Genomic DNA, 20358 nt, shown 5'->3' with positions numbered 1-20358 from the left:
GTACAAGCTTTGCAGGCTAATTATGATTACATGATTGTATCTGTGCAGTTTGTATATTTTATATGTATGTGTTTTGAATCAGAAGATGAGTTTTTGAGGATTAACAAAAAAAAAAAAGAATCTTGATACGGTTTTTTTAAATGATTACTTGAGAAAAAACCCGACGGTGCGGTGTTCTGTGAATTAGCATTATCCCAATCATGTAGATGCGGCGCGCATTATAATCTGAGCTACTGTATCAAGTGCATTTTCAAGGACGTGCAGAACAGGTGTACAAGGCTGGTGTTTTAGATGGCAAGCAACTATTTTATTCTGGTCATTTGTAGTACAAGAAAGGGAGTAACTAATGTACATAGGCTTTGTAAATCAGATGCAGTCTCCCGCTACAAAACATACAATACAGACGTGGAAAGAAAAGGGATTTAATGTCAATTAAATGCTGAATTGTGTGTATAAAGGTGCTTTTCATCGTTTGCAGTTGTGTTTCAAGGTTCAAGTATATTTATATTACTTTAGTGCTGTCCTGTGGTTAAATCAACCACTATTTCATACACTACTGCAGCGGTTCCCAATCTCTGTGCTGTGGCACCCTGGGGTGCCTCGAGACACTTGCAAGTGTGCCTTCAGTTGGTGGTCCAGGACCAATTCAAATTATTTATGGACAATTTAATAGGCAAATTCATAGGTGGTGTCTGCCAATCATGGCTCTTGTAACTAAACTAAATGTAAGGATGACATATAAACACATTATAGTTAATTTTTGTTTTGTTTTTTTGGAAAAAAAATTAAATTCACTAGGGTGCTGTGATTTAAATAAGTTTGGGTACTACTACAATACTGGTATTTAGGGTCTTTAATAGCATGTGGCTGACGGCTTCTAATGGGCCCTACACAGGGCAATTTCATGGCATTTTCTAAGTGATCTACTCAGAAATGCCCCTAATGCGTCACTCCATATGTAGGGGGCCATAGATATCTGTGGCCCTATACGTTGCTATCGCCTGGTGATTAATATCCTGCATGCAGGATATATCTAGTGAGATTGACGGTTAGGGCCAGTGTTCCCTTTGGAGAACACTGGCCCTGGCAGATTGCTCCACACACAGCGCTGTGTGCTGTGAGATCTTGCAGAGCGATCTACATTGCTCAGATCGCTCAGCTGTGTCGCCCAATGTGTAGGCCCCTTTAATTCTCAATTGTCACCGTTTGATCACCTGAATACCACTGACCAGTATAATTGTGCCAGGAAACATTGAGTTATGTCTGAGTTGTAGTAGGTGCTTGTTTGTTACCTGTGTGGGTATAAGATGGGGGTTCAAGCATTATTTTGAGAGGGCCACCCTGAAGGAAATGAAATTAATTCTTCTTGCATGCTCCTTTGTCCACACCTATCTTCTCTTCTACTTTCACTTTGTGGTGTGTCTTGAATGGGGTCATTTCCCAGCAAATTGAACACTGCCAGATTTGAAAAAGTGGAATCTGTGCCTTAACGGCTGTTGGGTTGCCGTTTTCTACCAGATACATGTGGCATTCAACAATACGTATGTAATTCGACTTTCAGAACGTGTACAACAGTTGTAACATTGAATATAAACAGTCGTATTGACGTCAGGTTATCCGAGATTCCAACTGTTGGGAACGTTACCGACAGTCGCAGTCAAACATTGAAAAACATTAGTAATGGCTGACAGGGATTTCTTGTTGGGGAACTATAATGTTGCGCTCCCCCCAATATTATCCCTTAAGCTTATTTAATGCAATTTGCAGCTTAGAACGAATGGTGCTGAACAACAATTTTGCTTACATTTATTTTGCTAATCACAATCATCCTTGCTCCTCCTCTCCATGTAGTATTGTATGTGGTATAAATAATGTCTACCTCGCAATTGCTATATGCATAGTGATCAATGCTTGTATTACAGTATTATTTATAGTAACCTACAAATGCATTTGCAATAAATTATTTATTTCAGCTGTTTGAAACCTCCTTTCATGGCAACCTAATACCACTTTCACATCGCAGACCCGTTTTAAAAACCGGTATTTTAAAACGGTAATTAAAACGGGTCAGAGCCTTAATAGTGGCCAGATTACCGTTTTAAATGCAGGTTACAAGTGCATGGGACAGAAGCTATGGCAAGGCATAACACTGGTGATATGATGCATAGCTGCCATCAGCGGTATGTTGGGGCTTTGTGTGCTTACTTACCGGCACGGTATTGGAAGCCCAATGGTAGGGGAGAGTGCTCCGCAAGCTACAGCCGGATGACAACCAGTGAAACACTCATAGGTTTGCTCAGGTAGGGGGCGCACACGGAGACGGGCGGGGATCGGGCCTGAGGATGCGACGTGACCGGGAGACGGGCTTCAGGAGGAACGAACGACACCAACCAACACCGTGACCAGAGACTGTGAGTCGACTTTCCCCGACGATGCCAATATTACTGAACTTCCGGGATAGACACCCCGTGTCTCTTCCTCAGAAATGTAATTGGTTGTCAACGACAACGCTATAGAGAGTCGAAGCGACCATCTTTAATATGGGAAAACAAAGACATTGTTATGCGGCTATACCCGTAACGCAGCGTCACTTGCGCCAGCTGTAGATGACTGAAACCGGCACAATTGTGCACATCTGTTAATTTTATTATAACATATTATACTTTATATTTGTATTTAGTGTGTAATCACTTTTTAAGCTAATGCCGTATCTACAGTAACCTGACTGACATTCTCTTACCGACCGTGAGTGTAAAGTACCACGCAGGGGACAGCCTATCAGTGCTCTGTAGCTCTATTCTTTGCCTGAAATACCGTTTCAGTGAAACTGTACACATTCACATTGCAGAAAAAACGGCAAGGAACCGTGTAGGACTCTGCTTTTTACACGGTTCGAAATGCCAGTTAACTTTAAACGGTAAATCGGCTGTGGTGCATTCACACTGCAGCCTTAAACGTTTTAAAAAGGGAAAAAAACGGCAATATACCGTTTTAAAAGTGCGATGTGAAAGGGGTATAAATACGCTTGTTGTTGTTGTTGTTGTTGTTGTTGTTGTTTTTTATTAACTTATCCTGCTTGATCCTTGCCCAAAATGGTGACGAGCCACACAGACACGGTGCACATAACTGTTCAGCACACCAAGCGCTGCTGATATGGTGCCATCCCATGCATACCTCTTGGAAATAATGAAGTCGCTCGCTTCCCCCTGTGGTACATGAATAGTATGGATACAAATATTCATAATGACAAGGTTGAGAATTCAATCTGCATTTGCGTAACCCTTTGCTGCAGATAGTATTGGCCTTTTCACACTCTAGCTCATCGATTTAAAATAAATCTTCGGCATAACCCTTTATTGCTGTCATTATGTCGAGCAGGCTCACTTCAGAGCAGTAGCGGATTGCATTGCAGGGACAGGTTGTGCTGTACCTGTTGCATGCAAACGCCGCAGGCAGACATTTTTGTCAGAGAACCACACAGGAGACATGTGAACTGTATAAAATATGGAAATGTATCTTTTCCATATCTAGCTGCATTGCTGCTAATGTACTTGATGAGGATGCATAATTAATCTGTGGGGGGAGGAAGCCATTTACATATTTCTGCGGTCAATAACTCCACTCTAATGTAGTGTCAATAAGCTACTGCTATAGCACTTCTGTAGCTGTCAGAAAACCCTGTCTGACACACCCTGCAGTCTGTATAGAACAGCTTGTTTCAGGTGGATGAAAATACAATAATTTTTAATGTTACTTGGGCAGCCACCCTAACTGTACCTCCCACCTGCAGGCAATACGGTGGTATCTGTGCAGAGTGCCAGCCCATATATACATCCGGTTATATAGTGGGCACTCACCAACATTCACATCCTCAAACACAAGGCCAAAGGGGAATTTAGAATAATTATTTATTTATTAATTCCCAGTTTCTTATATAGCACATACATATTTCGCAGCGCTTTACAGAGTATATTTGAACATTCACATCAGTCCCTGCCCCAGTGGAGCTTCCAATCTATATTTCCTACCACATATACACGCGCACACACAGACATTATAGGGCTAATTTTGTTGAAAGCCAATTGACCTACCAGTATATTTTTTAGGATTGTGGGAGGAAACCAGAGTAAACCCACACAAACACGGGGAGAATATACACACTCCGCGCAGTTAGGGCCATGGTTGGAATCGAACCCATGACCTCAGCGCTGTGAGGCAGTAATGCTAACCACTACACCGTTCGTGATGTCCCATAAAGTATGGTTGATTATATTTATCTTTAGCATGATTTAAGGATTCATATTATGTTACTGCTATAAAGTTGGTGGCTTCATTGTGTGTGTGTGTGTGTGTGTGTCTGTCTGTCTGTGTGTGTGTGTGTGTATATATGTGTGTGTGTGTGTGTGTGTGTGTGTGTGTGTGTGTGTATGTATGTATAAAATATATATTCACAGACTTCATTATCATCCCAGACTGTTTACACAGTTAATGTTTGTTAAAGCAGCTCATTGACAAGATCCTTAATGCTTTCTGTGCAACGATCCTTAAATGACCCTGTGGTTCTAAACGCTGCAATGTTGTGTGATGGCAGGAGATCATTTGGATAAAATATTGCGTACCATATTGTTTGGCCTTTCTTAAGCTTCAGCGAAGGCAGCCGGATTTGTGCTATCTCTCCCCAGCACCAGGCTGCACATGAATGAATCAGCGACAGCAGTGGGTGGAGATTTATACCAGTGCCGCTGATTATATGCAAATGTTCCTTTGTATGGGGTGGGGGGGACGACTATATGCCGAATGGGAAAGATCATTAGAAGGTGTCCCCCCCCCCCCCCCTTATTTTCCTCTCTTCTTAAATTCCAGTCCAGATATGTCATGACAATAATAAGACATTTAAATCCCTTTTTATTTGCTCAATGATTTCAGTCTATGCACATAAGATTATATTGCAACAGAATTTAATACACAGAGAACATTATAAACTTTGCACCATGTACTCACAACTAAGTACCCTCTGTTTAGGACATGGGATCAGAAGGGAATTTAATGTAATGTATTGATTAATACTTAATTGGTTAAACAAGTGTTTTGTTTACTTTCCATTATCCTCCTGTACATCAGTTTGCTTTATACTGAACGTCCTCAAGCACCATGACAGTTACACCTCATTATACTCTCCACAGACAAAACAATATTTACAGTGTGTGTGTGTGTGTGTGTGTATATATGTAAAGGTGTCATACACATGCAGATGTATCTGCAGATCTGTCTGGTTGGAACAAAAACATGGTTATGGATGAGAGCAAATGACAGTTGACCATTTGCTTGGAAATGCTGAAAAACTGACAAACTGTCACTCATCCATAACCATGTTTTTGTTCCAAACAGGCCAGATCTGAAGATAAATCTATACTAGTGTATGGGCACCTTTACCCTAGAGATCAGATAGGTCAGTAGTGGGAACTTCCACTGGAAAGAAATGTTGTGAGTTTGTCCATGGGAGCCTATTAAAAGTTTGCTTTCATCTTCTATACTGCCCTTCAAACATTTGGGATCTGATTGAGTTTACCATATAAAAGGGAAGAATGTAGGAGAAAGACCTTTGTACCGTACTCCCTAGAGTGCAAGAAGTGCCTAAAATACAGCATTGCTGCAGTCCACACAAGTCCTGATCATTAGTGAATATGGAGGTCACCTTTTCTTTGGTGGAGGTCATGTGTAACACAGAGATGATAGATCTGTAACGATGAGCGTGTTCTTCTCCATCCGCCAAGCTTTTACTCGGGGTGTACATTGGCTAGATCAAGATGAATGATCGAGCGAGATAAAGTACCAGATCACCCTAGTTGGGCTTTGTTGTTCCTTCTGAAGAAGTGCTCTCTGCCAGTGCTGCCCGCCAATAGAGCAGCAGCTGTTTGCAAAGTATAAAATAAATTATCATTGCAAAGATTTAATTGTAGATAGAAGTAATTTTTTTATTTTTTTCCCCAGTATTTCTTTTGGTGAAAAACTGCACAGCACAGTGCTATAAATGTGTCAGTAGGTTATTATGTTAAATACGGAGAGTTGCTGTAACTCCCCTGTGTTTGTGAATTGCAGATAAAGGTCAGTAGGGATCTGTGAATGGACAGTTTGCAGCACCTGTGTTAGCACTCTATCATTTTATTTAAAAAATGATCATAAATTGGTTTCTGAGCCACTGTGCAGATATCTGGGGTATGGCCCCTCACAAACAGCGGGTGGTTGTTTATCCCCTCCGGTTGTCCTTGCATGAATCCACGTATTTGCAGATCACCTGAAGCTTCTTTTTCGTTTTCTTGAAATTCCAGGAGCTGCAATTTGAACGGCTCACCAGAGAGCTGGAGGTGGAAAGACAAATTGTTGCCAATCAACTAGAAAGATGCAGGCTGGGAGCGGAGTCGCCAAGCATCGCCAGCGTAAGGTACAGATTTTAATGACTCTATTTGCTCCCATACTGTGAAATAGCCATTCCTGCGAACCAGCCACTGTGTATAATTTATTTCCCTGTTTATGCAGTGATCTACTTACTCATTGGGGGGATTTTACTGGCTAATGCAGCAGCTTTCACATAGCAGATACTGTATATGAATTCCCAGTAGCTATTTCCATTTATCCTGTGTGGTCCATTTTCATTCTCCAAACAATGCTTTACAATTTATCACAGGTAGATATTTGTGGTGTTTCTTTGATTAAATGTATTTTTTTTTACTGATTATTGAGATTAAGGATATTAAGGTAGAGATGGGCAAAACGGGTCACTAGCGAGAGCTGGGATCCAGTGGATCAGGCAGTGAAAAGATCCGTATCTTTTGGGCGGAACAACGATTCACTTTGAAAGAAGGGGTAATTTTATAATAACGAAGCATAATTTGTTTTACAATCATTTATTGCCATTTTTTTTTACCTTTTTTTTTTTTTTTTTTTAAACCGTGAGCTAAACAAATAAGAACATACATAACCGAGTAAAGATCGATGGCTGGGTGCAGAATCGCCATCGATGGCGTCTGCACCGATGGCCATCCCTAGCAGCAGCAGCCTTATTATTATTTATTTTACTTACAGTAGCAGCACTGAACTCAGTCTCCAGAGTTAGTACATCTCAGCTGCCACGGGTGGCAGTGCTGAGCATAGGCAAATGCATTGTAATGAAAAACGAAACTGAAAGTAAAAGAACGACGGATCACCTTTTTGGGATCGACAGCTCCCTCAGTCTTTTCTGGGAACCGTTCAAAAGACCCGCTTCGTTCTCGAACGACCCATCTCTATTAAGCAGCTCTTTTGAATGATATTTACCTATGGGGACCTAGGCCCATGTTAGGTCACTTAGAACACAGACATATTTATGGCAAAATATGATCCGGGTCTGCACTACTGTATAAATCAAGTGTACGCCTTTGTTGGATACATACTGTGTTATACCCCTTTCACATTGCAGCTGTAACACGGTATATTGCCGTTTTTTTAGTGCTTTAAAACGTTTCCAGCAGCAATGTGAAAGCTACATTGTCAATTTACCGGTTACAGAAAACCGGCATTTTGACACGTGTTAAAAGGAGGATCCTACACGGTTCTGAGCCGTTTCACCTGCGGTGTGAACAGCTCAGAAACGGTATTTGCTATAAATGATAACCACACTTGATCCCCGCCCACAAGCAGGAAAAAAACATTTAAAATGACATTGTATGGCTTTCTATGGGTGAAACGGGTTGAATCTGAAAGGTACAAAACGGTATTTAAACTGCAATATACCTTTACATCATGCAATATGAAAGGGGTTTAACTGGCTTTTGACCAGTTTTAAGACACGTTTAGAAAAACGGGTTGAAAGCAGGTTTTTGCAATGTGAAAGTGGTATTAGGTACTCTTTACTTAGTAGGGCGCCCATCTCGGCCATCTCGGGCATTGAATGCACTAAAAAATCAGGTGAGATGCCCGAGATTTCCCATAGGGAACAATGTTAAATGTCTCAATTGACCCGATTTTCCTGTTCAATGCCTCAATTGACCTAATTTTTCCATAGGAAACAATGTTAAATGGACCACAGAGGCCAAATAGGCACCCTGAAGTGAATAATGGCCACCCGAATTGTTAACGCCACCCCACGATCAACGTCAACCCGAAGAGTGGCGAGCGCAGCGGTACGCGTCCTACGACCTTTTCATACCCCCACTATCCACGTCGGCGTGGAGTTGAGAATAGAAAGTGTGGCGAGCGCAGCGAGCCACCGAGCCTGAAGCGTGGCGAGCGCAGCGAGCACCTTCACAGGTATCCGCGTCCCCTCGCGGGCTTCACAGCTGTCCGCGGACCCTCGCGGGGCTCGCTGCGCTCGCCACGCTTCGGGCTCGGTGGCTCGCTGCGCTCGCCACACTTTCTATTCTCAACTCCACGCCGACGTGGATAGTGGGGGTATGAAAAGGTCGTAGGACGCGTACTGCCGCCCCTCGCGGGCTCGCTGCGCTCGCCACGCATCGGGTTGACGTTGATCGTGGGGTGGCGTTAACAATTCGGGTGGCCATTATACACTTCAGGGTGCCTATTTGGCCTCTGTGGCCCATTTAACATTGTTTCCTATGGAAAAATCGGGTCAATTGAGGCATTGAACAGGAAAATTGGGTCAATTGAGACATTTAACATTGTTCCCTATGGGAAATCTCGGGCATCTCGTCGGTTGATCGCACCCGATTTTTTTTAGTGCATTCAATGCCCGAGATGCCCGAGATTTTTTACTAACGATGCCCACGATCAAAATCGTGGGCGCCCTTCTAAGTAAAGAGTACCCTGTGTTATTACACTAGTCCTGTAACAAATGACATTGTAGATGGGTCAAGATCTGGTTAGTTTGTATCAAAGTACAGGTAACAGAGAACTGTATGAAGTTGTGCAGATGTGTCCATGTAAGATTAGTGGTTCTTAATCAGGCATGTCGAAACTATGGCCCTCCAGCTGTTCTGTAACTACAAGTCCCATCATGCCTTGCCACAGTTTTGCAATTGGGGAATGATACAACTATGGCTATGCATGCTGGGATGTGTAGTTTCACAACAACTGGAGGGCCACAGTTTGGACATGCCTGTTCTTAATGGACCGTCCAGTGCAAGGGTCCTCAAACTATTTTGCTCTGGGACCCCATCAGACAATAAAAATAATTCCAGGACCCCAGCAAGTTACTGCAGAAGGTAATCACATCACATGTGTAGTCAGCAGACAGCACATACATGGCGGCATTGTGGGGTCACAAAATGATGGGAGGAGTCTAAAATAACAGACAATTCAACAGATGTTTCAGACTCCTCGAATCACTGACTGAGATGAGAAAAGTCAGCAACATGGAGTCGCGACCCCATGCTGAGAAGGTCGGGACCCACTTTGGGGTCAGGACCCACAGTTTGAGAACCGCTGGTCTAGTGAATGGCAAATGTATATTTAATAATTTATCTATTATTAAATAGAATATACTTAAATATGTCATGAAATGCTGTCCTTCTAAAAATACTATAAGCAGCTTAAATGACTGCAGTCGGTATCTGCACTAAATGTGTGAGCAGGGAATCAGCTGTCTGTAATGGAATGAGAAGGGAACGTTTATTTTGGTAACAGCTGTATTGGAATTTTAGGCTCTCGATTAATGCATTTGTTCCTTCATGGATTTTATAAGGAAAAGTGTTTTTGTGGTGGTGATCAATGACCTATAGCATGGGTCTTCAACCTGTGGCCCTCCAGATGTTGTGAAACTACATGTTCCAACATGCATTGCCACATTTTTTCCTATAAGAGCATGCCAAAACGGTCAGGGCATGCTGGGACATGTAGTTTCACAACATCTGGAGGGCCACAGGTTGAAGACCGGTGACCTATAATATAGGAACTGCATGGGCAAGAAACTGGCTTTAATTAATAAATATTGTAAACTCCTACCGGATTCCCAACTTTTTGGTGATCATCACCATGTCAATCACAGCTGTACTATACTCAAACAATCAGTGTCCATCTTTGACTACCAGCCCCTAGTAGTACCTAAAGCTGGGTACACATATATACAATTGTCGGGCCGTTCTTCCGTTCTGGGTCGGACAGCCGTTCAATTGTATATGTGTGTACACTGTCCCGTACGAGCGATAAACGGCAAAAAACTGTCTTGTCCGTCCAAACTCGGTCGGTCGAAGGTTCTTTGCAGTTTAATTTTCATCCGACAGGACGGCCTCATATCGGAATAAAAGTGCAGTGTGTACGCACGTTCGATCGATATGCTGCCGTCCTTGCGACTATACTGCCAAAGCTGGAACGCCCATGTGGGCGTTCCATAGCTGCATGATCTCTCCTACAGCACATATAGACTGGTTATGCGTCTAAACTTTAAGAAGCCGCTTAGAGATATAGAGAGCAGCGGTTAAATGATCATTAGCCGCAGACACAAATAGAATCAATTGTGGACTCATAATAAAGATAAATATACAAAAATCTGGATATCAGTCTACATAAAAAATTCTAATAAAATCAGCCAAAAATCTGCCAATTCCCTAACAGCCTGAGACGGAGGAAGCGGCAGGGGAAGCTTAAGGTAGATTTACAGCATCAGGAAAGGCATTCAGGATCGTCCTGCCCGCATCCAATTAACCAGATTTAAGTCAGATGGCTGCACTAACATCCTAAATTATCCCTCAGCATACAGCAGGTCGCCCCGTGCCCCCTCTGTTATATAGCTAAAAATGGCCCTGGGTGGAAATATTACTGTTTTACAAGCACAATTACAATTACCGCTAAACCCATCCACGGCTGATACATAATGCGCCCAGCGCACTACAGTCTTCTTCAGCGGCGCGGAGGGAGGGGTTCATCTTGTTTGCAGCCCAGCTTTCAGAGAGATTCATTTCAATGGACCTCAAACAGCAGCAACTTCAATTTCCAAAGGGAACGACACATGCAGCGTTTGGGAACCCCAGTAAAATCCCGACTCCCAAAAGCCCAACCTGCACCAGCCCTGGAACTCTGACTCCTCACACAGTAGCTCTGCAGCTGCACCACGCACCCACCAGCAACACTGTACCCATAGGCATGGAGGGACAGGACAGCCCGGGTCGCGCGACTTCGCCCGCAGCTACAGTATGAATCCCTGGCACATACATGACTAGGGGACACTACCATGCCTCACACAGGGGACCTGCTGCTCCTTGACTCGGTCAGTAAGATCCACTAGATCCAGAGGGGGTTGCAGCACTGGTACCAGTCAGACACATCCAGATCCAGGCACAGAGAGAGCGACTGCAGCAGCGCTGCCGGCTGACTAAAGTTTACACGCATAACCCGTCTACATAGAACTTTAGTCACCCTGCCGGCTGACTTATATATATATGACTATCGGCATGGTGACTAAAGTTCTATGTAGACGGGTTATGCTCCAAAAACTGTGGAAGCCCGTACAGAGCTACTGTAGACACAGATATTAATAGCTGGAAACAACTGTTGTGTAACAAATAATCACTCATATCACACCAGTGAAGGGAATTAATAATTGAATGACACACAAGGATTTGCATATGACTGAGTATGGATGCCAAATTATTCCAGACAAAGGATTAATTACTAAAGAAGGAATTAATGCATTCACATGTACACCTTAAATCAAACTGCCTATATGCAAATAAGAAATAATATATGAAACAAAATAACTTCACACATGGTCTTTTTAAGAGAGAAGCTACCAGAATACAGCCCCAAATTACCTGTTTAAATAAGAAAATATTGCTCTCCGAGAAAACTCTGCTAACTCCCGTAAGAAGCTTAACCAATGAAGAACTAACCATAAAACAGTTACATTGTATAACTGGCAAGCAGCCCAGAAAACATATCAAAGATTCATGATATAAGCAGAACTGAAAAAGATACAAAGTACAAAAATATATTGAAAAAGATACTGTACATAATTTCTTACCAGCGCTGTTGCTAGACTTGATCTAGAGACCAGACTGACAGGCTCATAGTCCCTCTATGCGGATGCCCTGCGCACCATCTACCGTCTCCCCACTCAGTGCAGGCACAGGAGGAAGAGCCCCAGGTCAAGGAAGGAGAGGCGCAGTGTAAAGCTGGGTACACATATATACAATCCAACCGTTTGGCCGACTGTACTCCCGTCGGACCGTCCACAAACAACAGCCGATCACGCGCGTACACACCTGTACAATTTTACTTGCGACGTCCGATGTACTCCCGTCCAAACAGTCGCAAGAAAAAGATTGTACCACCGTACACACTCTCTCGATTTGGGCTTTTGACACGATATATATGAACAAAATTATCATAATGGGCTGGGTTAAGGGCATACCAAAACAAAGAGGCGTGAGTACAGAACCTAAACAAAAGTGACGGGGTACGCGTCTACTAAACTTCAGTATAGAAATGCCGGTCTGGTCCCGCAGTTAAATTTGAGAGGCACAAGCAGACAGACAATAGCCCTTAAAATGGCCAAGGATAATACAAGGCACAGTTGCTAATATTTCAATATGCATTACATAATGTGACACACACGGAGCACCAAACTTCTATAAAGCCGGGTATGCGACTAGTCAGTTTGCGGTAGTCACCCTGCCAAACTTCTATAAAGCCGGGTATGGGAGTATAGTCAGTTTGTGGTAGTCACCCTGTAGTCGCATACCCGGCTTTATAGCAGTTTGGCAGGGTGACTACCGCAAACTGACTAGTCGCAGACCTGGGTCAGCCCTGCCTTTCCTTGTTGATATATCTATCTATCTATCTATCTATCTATCTATCTATCTATATATATATATATATATATATATATAGATATCTATAGATATATATATATAGATATCTATATATATATATATAGATATACATATATATATAGATATATAGATATATATCTATATATATCTATATATCTATATATATATATATACATATATATAGATATATATATCTATATATATATATATATCTATATATATAGATATATATCTATATATATATAGATCTATATAGATCTATCTATATAGCTTGGAGGGGGTAGAGGGGGGAAGCTGTCCCCGGGTGTTGTGGGGGTAGAGGGGGGAAGCTGTCCCCGGGTGCTGCGGGAGGAGGGGGGTCCCTGCGGCTACTGAGTGGAGATGGGGTACCTGTCAGCGGCCAGCCTGACACGGCGCTGCCACTGCTGTATCTCCCCCGCTGCTGTATCTCTTGCGGCGGATGGCGGTGTCGGCGGTCAGTGTCGGCGGTCCCTCTGGCGCAGGGGAAAAGACCCTATGATTGCCGGCGCTGCTGTATCTCCCCCCGGCGGCCGGTCCTTGCGGCGGATGGACAGTCAGTGTCGGCGGTCCCTCTGGCGCAGGGAAAATAGTACTATTTCTTTCCCCTGCGCCAGAGGGACCGCCGACACTGACTGTCCATCCGCCGCAAGGACCGGCCGCCGGGGGGAGATACAGCAGCGCCGGCAATCATAGGGTCTTTTCCCCTGCGCCAGAGGGACCGCCGACACTGACCGCCGACACCGCCATCCGCCGCAAGAGATACAGCAGCGGGGGAGATACAGCAGTGGCAGCGCCGTGTCAGGCTGGCCGCTGACAGGTACCCCATCTCCACTCAAAATAGGGTCTTTTCCCCTGCGCCAGAGGGACCGCCGACACTGACCGCCGACACCGCCATCCGCCGCAAGAGATACAGTAGTCACCCTGCCAAACTGCTATAAAGCCGGGTATGCGACTACAGGGTGACTACCGCAACTGTAACTATTGTAGTTCATTATTTCTATAAAGCCGGGTATGCAACTTGTCAGTTTGCGGTAGTCACCCTGTAGTCGCATACCCGGCTTTATAGCAGTTTGGTGCTCATTATGTGCATGGCGCCACTCCTCCATATACACGGTGCTGCTGCTCCCCATACACTGCACCACTTCTGCTCCTGTGACCCCCTTACACTGCGCCTCTCCTTCCTTGACCTGGGGCTCTTCCTCCTGTGCCTGCACTGAGTGGGGAGACGGTAGATGGTGCGCAGGGCATCCGCATAGAGGGACTATGAGCCTGTCAGTCTGGTCTCTAGATCAAGTCTAGCAACAGCGCTGGTAAGAAATTATGTACAGTATCTTTTTCAATATATTTTTGTACTTTGTATCTTTTTCAGTTCTGCTTATATCATGAATCTTTGATATGTTTTCTGGGCTGCTTGCCAGTTATACAATGTAACTGTTTTATGGTTAGTTCTTCATTGGTTAAGCTTCTTACGGGAGTTAGCAGAGTTTTCTCGGAGAGCAATATTTTCTTATTTAAACAGGTAATTTGGGGCTGTATTCTGGTAGCTTCTCTCTTAAAAAGACCATGTGTGAAGTTATTTTGTTTCATATATTATTTCTTATTTGCATATAGGCAGTTTGATTTAAGGTGTACATGTGAATGCATTAATTCCTTCTTTAGTAATTAATCCTTTGTCTGGAATAATTTGGCATCCATACTCAGTCATATGCAAATCCTTGTGTGTCATTCAATTATTAATTCCCTTCACTGGTGTGATATGAGTGATTATTTGTTACACAACAGTTGTTTCCAGCTATTAATATCTGTGTCTACAGTAGCTCTGTACGGGCTTCCACAGTTTTTGGAGCATAACCCGTCTACATAGAACTTTAGTCACCATGCCGATAGTCATATATATATAAGTCAGCCGGCAGGGTGACTAAAGTTCTATGTAGACGGGTTATGCGTGTAAACTTTAGTCAGCCGGCAGCGCTGCTGCAGTCGCTCTCTCTGTGCCTGGATCTGGATGTGTCTGACTGGTACCAGTGCTGCAACCCCCTCTGGATCTAGTGGATCTTACTGACCGAGTCAAGGAGCAGCAGGTCCCCTGTGTGAGGCATGGTAGTGTCCCCTAGTCATGTATGTGCCAGGGATTCATACTGTAGCTGCGGGCGAAGTCGCGCGACCCGGGCTGTCCTGTCCCTCCATGCCTATGGGTACAGTGTTGCTGGTGGGTGCGTGGTGCAGCTGCAGAGCTACTGTGTGAGGAGTCAGAGTTCCAGGGCTGGTGCAGGTTGGGCTTTTGGGAGTCGGGATTTTACTGGGGTTCCCAAACGCTGCATGTGTCGTTCCCTTTGGAAATTGAAGTTGCTGCTGTTTGAGGTCCATTGAAATGAATCTCTCTGAAAGCTGGGCTGCAAACAAGATGAACCCCTCCCTCCGCGCCGCTGAAGAAGACTGTAGTGCGCTGGGCGCATTATGTATCAGCCGTGGATGGGTTTAGCGGTAATTGTAATTGTGCTTGTAAAACAGTAATATTTCCACCCAGGGCCATTTTTAGCTATATAACAGAGGGGGCACGGGGCGACCTGCTGTATGCTGAGGGATAATTTAGGATGTTAGTGCAGCCATCTGACTTAAATCTGGTTAATTGGATGCGGGCAGGACGATCCTGAATGCCTTTCCTGATGCTGTAAATCTACCTTAAGCTTCCCCTGCCGCTTCCTCCGTCTCAGGCTGTTAGGGAATTGGCAGATTTTTGGCTGATTTTATTAGAATTTTTTATGTAGACTGATATCCAGATTTTTGTATATTTATCTTTATTATGAGTCCACAATTGATTCTATTTGTGTCTGCGGCTAATGATCATTTAACCGCTGCTCTCTATATCTCTAAGCGGCTTCTTAAAGTTTAGACGCATAACCAGTCTATATGTGCTGTAGGAGAGATCATGCAGCTATGGAACGCCCACATGGGCGTTCCAGCTTTGGCAGTATAGTCGCAAGGACGGCAGCATATCGATCGAACGTGCGTACACACTGCACTTTTATTCCGATATGAGGCCGTCCTGTCGGATGAAAATTAAACTGCAAAGAACCTTCGACCGACCGAGTTTGGACGGACAAGACAGTTTTTTGCCGTTTATCGCTCGTACGGGACAGTGTACACACATATACAATTGAACGGCTGTCCGACCCAGAACGGAAGAACGGCCCGACAATTGTATATATGTGTACCCAGCTTAAGGGGGTCACAGGAGCAGAAGTGGTGCAGTGTATGGGGAGCAGCAGCACCGTGTATATGGAGGAGTGGCGCCATGCACATAATGAGCACCAAACTGCTATAAAGCCGGGTATGCGACTACAGGGTGACTACCGCAAACTGACAAGTTGCATACCCGGCTTTATAGAAATAATGAACTACAATAGTTACAGTTGCGGTAGTCACCCTGTAGTCGCATACCCGGCTTTATAGCAGTTTGGCAGGGTGACTACTGTATCTCTTGCGGCGGATGGCGGTGTCGGCGGTCAGTGTCGGCGGTCCCTCTGGCGCAGGGGAAAAGACCCTATTTTGAGTGGAGATGGGGTACCTGTCAGCGGCCAGCCTGACACGGCGCTGCCACTGCTGTATCTCCCCCGCTGCTGTATCTCTTGCGGCGGATGGCGGTGTCGGCGGTCAGTGTCGGCGGTCCCTCTGGCGCAGGGGAAAAGACCCTATGATTGCCGGCGCTGCTGTATCTCCCCCCGGCGGCCGGTCCTTGCGGCGGATGGACAGTCAGTGTCGGCGGTCCCTCTGGCGCAGGGGAAAGAAATAGTACTATTTTCCCTGCGCCAGAGGGACCGCCGACACTGACTGTCCATCCGCCGCAAGGACCGGCCGCCGGGGGGAGATACAGCAGCGCCGGCAATCATAGGGTCTTTTCCCCTGCGCCAGAGGGACCGCCGACACTGACCGCCGACACCGCCATCCGCCGCAAGAGATACAGCAGCGGGGGAGATACAGCAGTGGCAGCGCCGTGTCAGGCTGGCCGCTGACAGGTACCCCATCTCCACTCAGTAGCCGCAGGGACCCCCCTCCTCCCGCAGCACCCGGGGACAGCTTCCCCCCTCTACCCCCACAACACCCGGGGACAGCTTCCCCCCTCTACCCCCTCCAAGCTATATAGATAGATCTATATAGATCTATATATATATAGATATATATCTATATATATAGATATATATATATATATAGATATATATATCTATATATATGTATATATATATATATAGATATATAGATATATATAGATATATATCTATATATCTATATATATATGTATATCTATATATATATATATAGATATCTATATATATATATCTATAGATATCTATATATATATATATATATATATAGATAGATAGATAGATAGATAGATAGATAGATAGATAGATATATCAACAAGGAAAGGCAGGGCTGACCCAGGTCTGCGACTAGTCAGTTTGCGGTAGTCACCCTGCCAAACTGCTATAAAGCCGGGTATGCGACTACAGGGTGACTACCACAAACTGACTATACTCCCATACCCGGCTTTATAGAAGTTTGGCAGGGTGACTACCGCAAACTGACTAGTCGCATACCCGGCTTTATAGAAGTTTGGTGCTCCGTGTGTGTCACATTATGTAATGCATATTGAAATATTAGCAACTGTGCCTTGTATTATCCTTGGCCATTTTAAGGGCTATTGTCTGTCTGCTTGTGCCTCTCAAATTTAACTGCGGGACCAGACCGGCATTTCTATACTGAAGTTTAGTAGACGCGTACCCCGTCACTTTTGTTTAGGTTCTGTACTCACGCCTCTTTGTTTTGGTATGCCCTTAACCCAGCCCATTATGATAATTTTGTTCATATATATCGTGTCAAAAGCCCAAATCGAGAGAGTGTGTACGGTGGTACAATCTTTTTCTTGCGACTGTTTGGACGGGAGTACATCGGACGTCGCAAGTAAAATTGTACAGGTGTGTACGCGCGTGATCGGCTGTTGTTTGTGGACGGTCCGACGGGAGTACAGTCGGCCAAACGGTTGGATTGTATATATGTGTACCCAGCTTAACACTACCTACTTTTAAACTGTAATGTGTATAGAACTGGGGCACACATTTTTCCTGTAATCTATTTCTGTTATTTATTTACTGTGTTTGGTCTCCCTGTACTGTTCCTTTGTACGGCGCTGCAAAACACTTGTGGCGCCTTATAAGTAAAATAATAATTTTATTGAGACAAGTTTACATTCATAAGATTCAGTTATTTAGTAGTGTATGTTATAAGAAGCAGGCTATCCTGGTCCCAGTGTTCCCTGTAACATGTTTCAGAGGAACCTGCTACAAGCAATGTAAAAACACCTCACTTGTGCTACATAATTTATGTCTAACTATCCGACCACCCAGGAGGTAACAAAGTTAATTAGCACAGTTGCTTTAAATACAACATTGAATACAAATGTCGCATATCAAATTCATCAGCATTCTCCTGGTGCATCCTAGTTGCATTAGGCTGCAACTAAAACGCAACGCAAAAGTTGCTTGATGAGTTGCATGGGGCCTGATGTTGACGGTGTATGTATAAGATTACAGGGAGGGATGTTTGTGCATTCACTTACAGTACTTGAAAGGGGGACACTTTTAATATCTTCCCCTTTTTAGTGGCCCCTCCCCACAGAGCATTTCACTTAAACGAACTTCCTGAGGTATTTTTAATTTTATTGAGATTTATGGAATTTGGAGTTACATGGGAACTAATCTCTTTCAGATTAAAATTAATATTTTATATCCAGCTTTACCTCTCCAGCTAATTTACTTAACCCTTTGAGTGCCAACATCTCTGTGAGATGTTTTGAAATTTCCGCTAAAAATGCCAGCGACATTCCTATTTGTTATATAAATTCAAATAAAAACATGTAAAATAAAAAGATTATAGTTCCGATAAAAGGTAAATATTGCAGGTCATTATGGTGAATAAAATGTTTGCTTGGCAATTTTTACACCAATTTTGACAAATTCACTTGGGACTCAAAGGGTTATCACTGCTTCATAGATACTATCTTTATTGACTAGCCTACTATTTATTCTAAATTAAATAGTTTTGTTTTTTAGGCCATTATCTTTTTTACTGACTTTTTTAAAATGTAGTTTAGCTCGATTTTAAGGAAAAAATTTTTTTTTACAGTTCAAGAAATCCCATATCCTTGGTAAGTTGCCCAGGTGTTTACGGCTTATGTATGCAGGGGATTGTCTAAAAGATTTCGGTAATGAAAATATTATTTACCTTCTATAATAGAGCTGCTGGTAAAAATATATGTTAAAGTTTGTGTACTTTGACAGGACCTGGGATAGATGCCAGTGTATTTGTATGCGTTGTCCAGTTGGCAGAAGTCTAATCTCTTACCCATTTCCTGCACAAGGTGACCAGGCCCCTGACCCACAAGAATGAGTGCTAGGGCCCATACATCAATTGGGAGATTCTCCAATCTTTCATTTTCCAACGACTGCCAAAAATCCAAAATGTTAGAAATCCTTGACTGGTCGGTTTACAATTATTAGTTGGTTGGAATCGGTGGATTGAGGATTCCCAACATGTTGGATTTTTGGTAATCGTCTGACACAATCATCGGCAAAGCATTGTGCCAATATATTTATGATGCATCAAGGGAGCATTTTATGGATTGTAAGCTTGTGAGCAGGGCCCTCCTACCTTTAACTGTCTGTAAATACAGTTTGTTGTATCACTGATTACAATTGTAAAGCGCAACAGAAGTTGCTGCGCTACATAAAAACCAATAATAAATAATTGTAGTAGCACTGTCCCCCTTTCTAATCACTGCGTGCTTTGTTCGGTCCATTGTAATGAGAGTTAAGGAGCCCATACAATCTCCATTTTCGCCGGCTCCGTTCTGTACTATGCGATGTGCGCTCCCGCGCATCACATAGTACGTTACCAAAAGTATGTGCTGCACATACTTTTTGTACTAGGTACACATCGTATCGGATCGCAGTGCATGCACTAGGGATGCGATCCGATACGATGTGTACTTTAAAAGTACAGAACGGAGCTTAAAAACGGAGCGTGTATGGGCTCCTTTACTGATTTGAGAGAGATGAAAGACTCCAATGACCTCACAGACACTTGTAAACAGAGGCATCTACATCCATCATGTGGTTTCGCTGGTGTTTTAAAACATGAATCAAACACAAGTGAGAACCTGACCATACCCATGCAGACTTGCAGTTCACCTCAGTGGAATTGTGGTTTTATTACACTCCTGAAACATGTTATTAATGACTCATTTAAGGCTATAGAAAGCATTCTAGTCCAGTTCCATATTTAGCTCAGGGACACACCTCATTTTGCTATACAGGTGTCCTATATTGGCTAAACGACTTATATGTCAGTACCTACCCCTCTGCAGATTTGAGAACTTGCATTGGCGATGCTGGGGTTTCTTGTCTCCTCTATTTAGCGATTCCTTCCCCATAGGCTATAGATGGGTCATTTAGTCACATTCAGGCAGCTGACTGTGGATTTGGAACATCACAGAGCACTTTCCATAGCAGTCTATCAA

General features: G+C 43.7%; 1 protein-coding gene across 7 annotated transcripts in view; it reads left to right on the top strand.

The window, feature by feature from the left end:
* PKP4 (plakophilin 4) overlaps window positions 1-20358 on the top strand; it is a 247002-nt gene that overhangs the window by 105105 nt on the left and 121539 nt on the right. For 6 of the 7 annotated variants that reach the window (XM_083154013.1, XM_083154010.1, XM_083154007.1 and 3 more), the window contains exon 3: window positions 6330-6442. The exons of the other annotated variant lie outside the window; for it this stretch is intronic. In XM_083154013.1, the coding sequence (XP_083010139.1) occupies window positions 6330-6442 (113 nt within the window). The remainder of the gene's footprint in view (window positions 1-6329; window positions 6443-20358) is intronic. 7 annotated transcript variants of the gene reach the window in all.

This window comes from Crinia signifera, chromosome 7, assembly GCF_055691185.1.
Source record: "Crinia signifera chromosome 7, ASM5569118v1, whole genome shotgun sequence".
In the NCBI taxonomy this organism is placed as follows: Eukaryota; Metazoa; Chordata; class Amphibia; order Anura; family Myobatrachidae; genus Crinia; species Crinia signifera.
The sequence above is the reverse complement of the archived record's forward strand: the minus strand, read 5'-3'. Positions and strand labels throughout refer to the sequence as shown.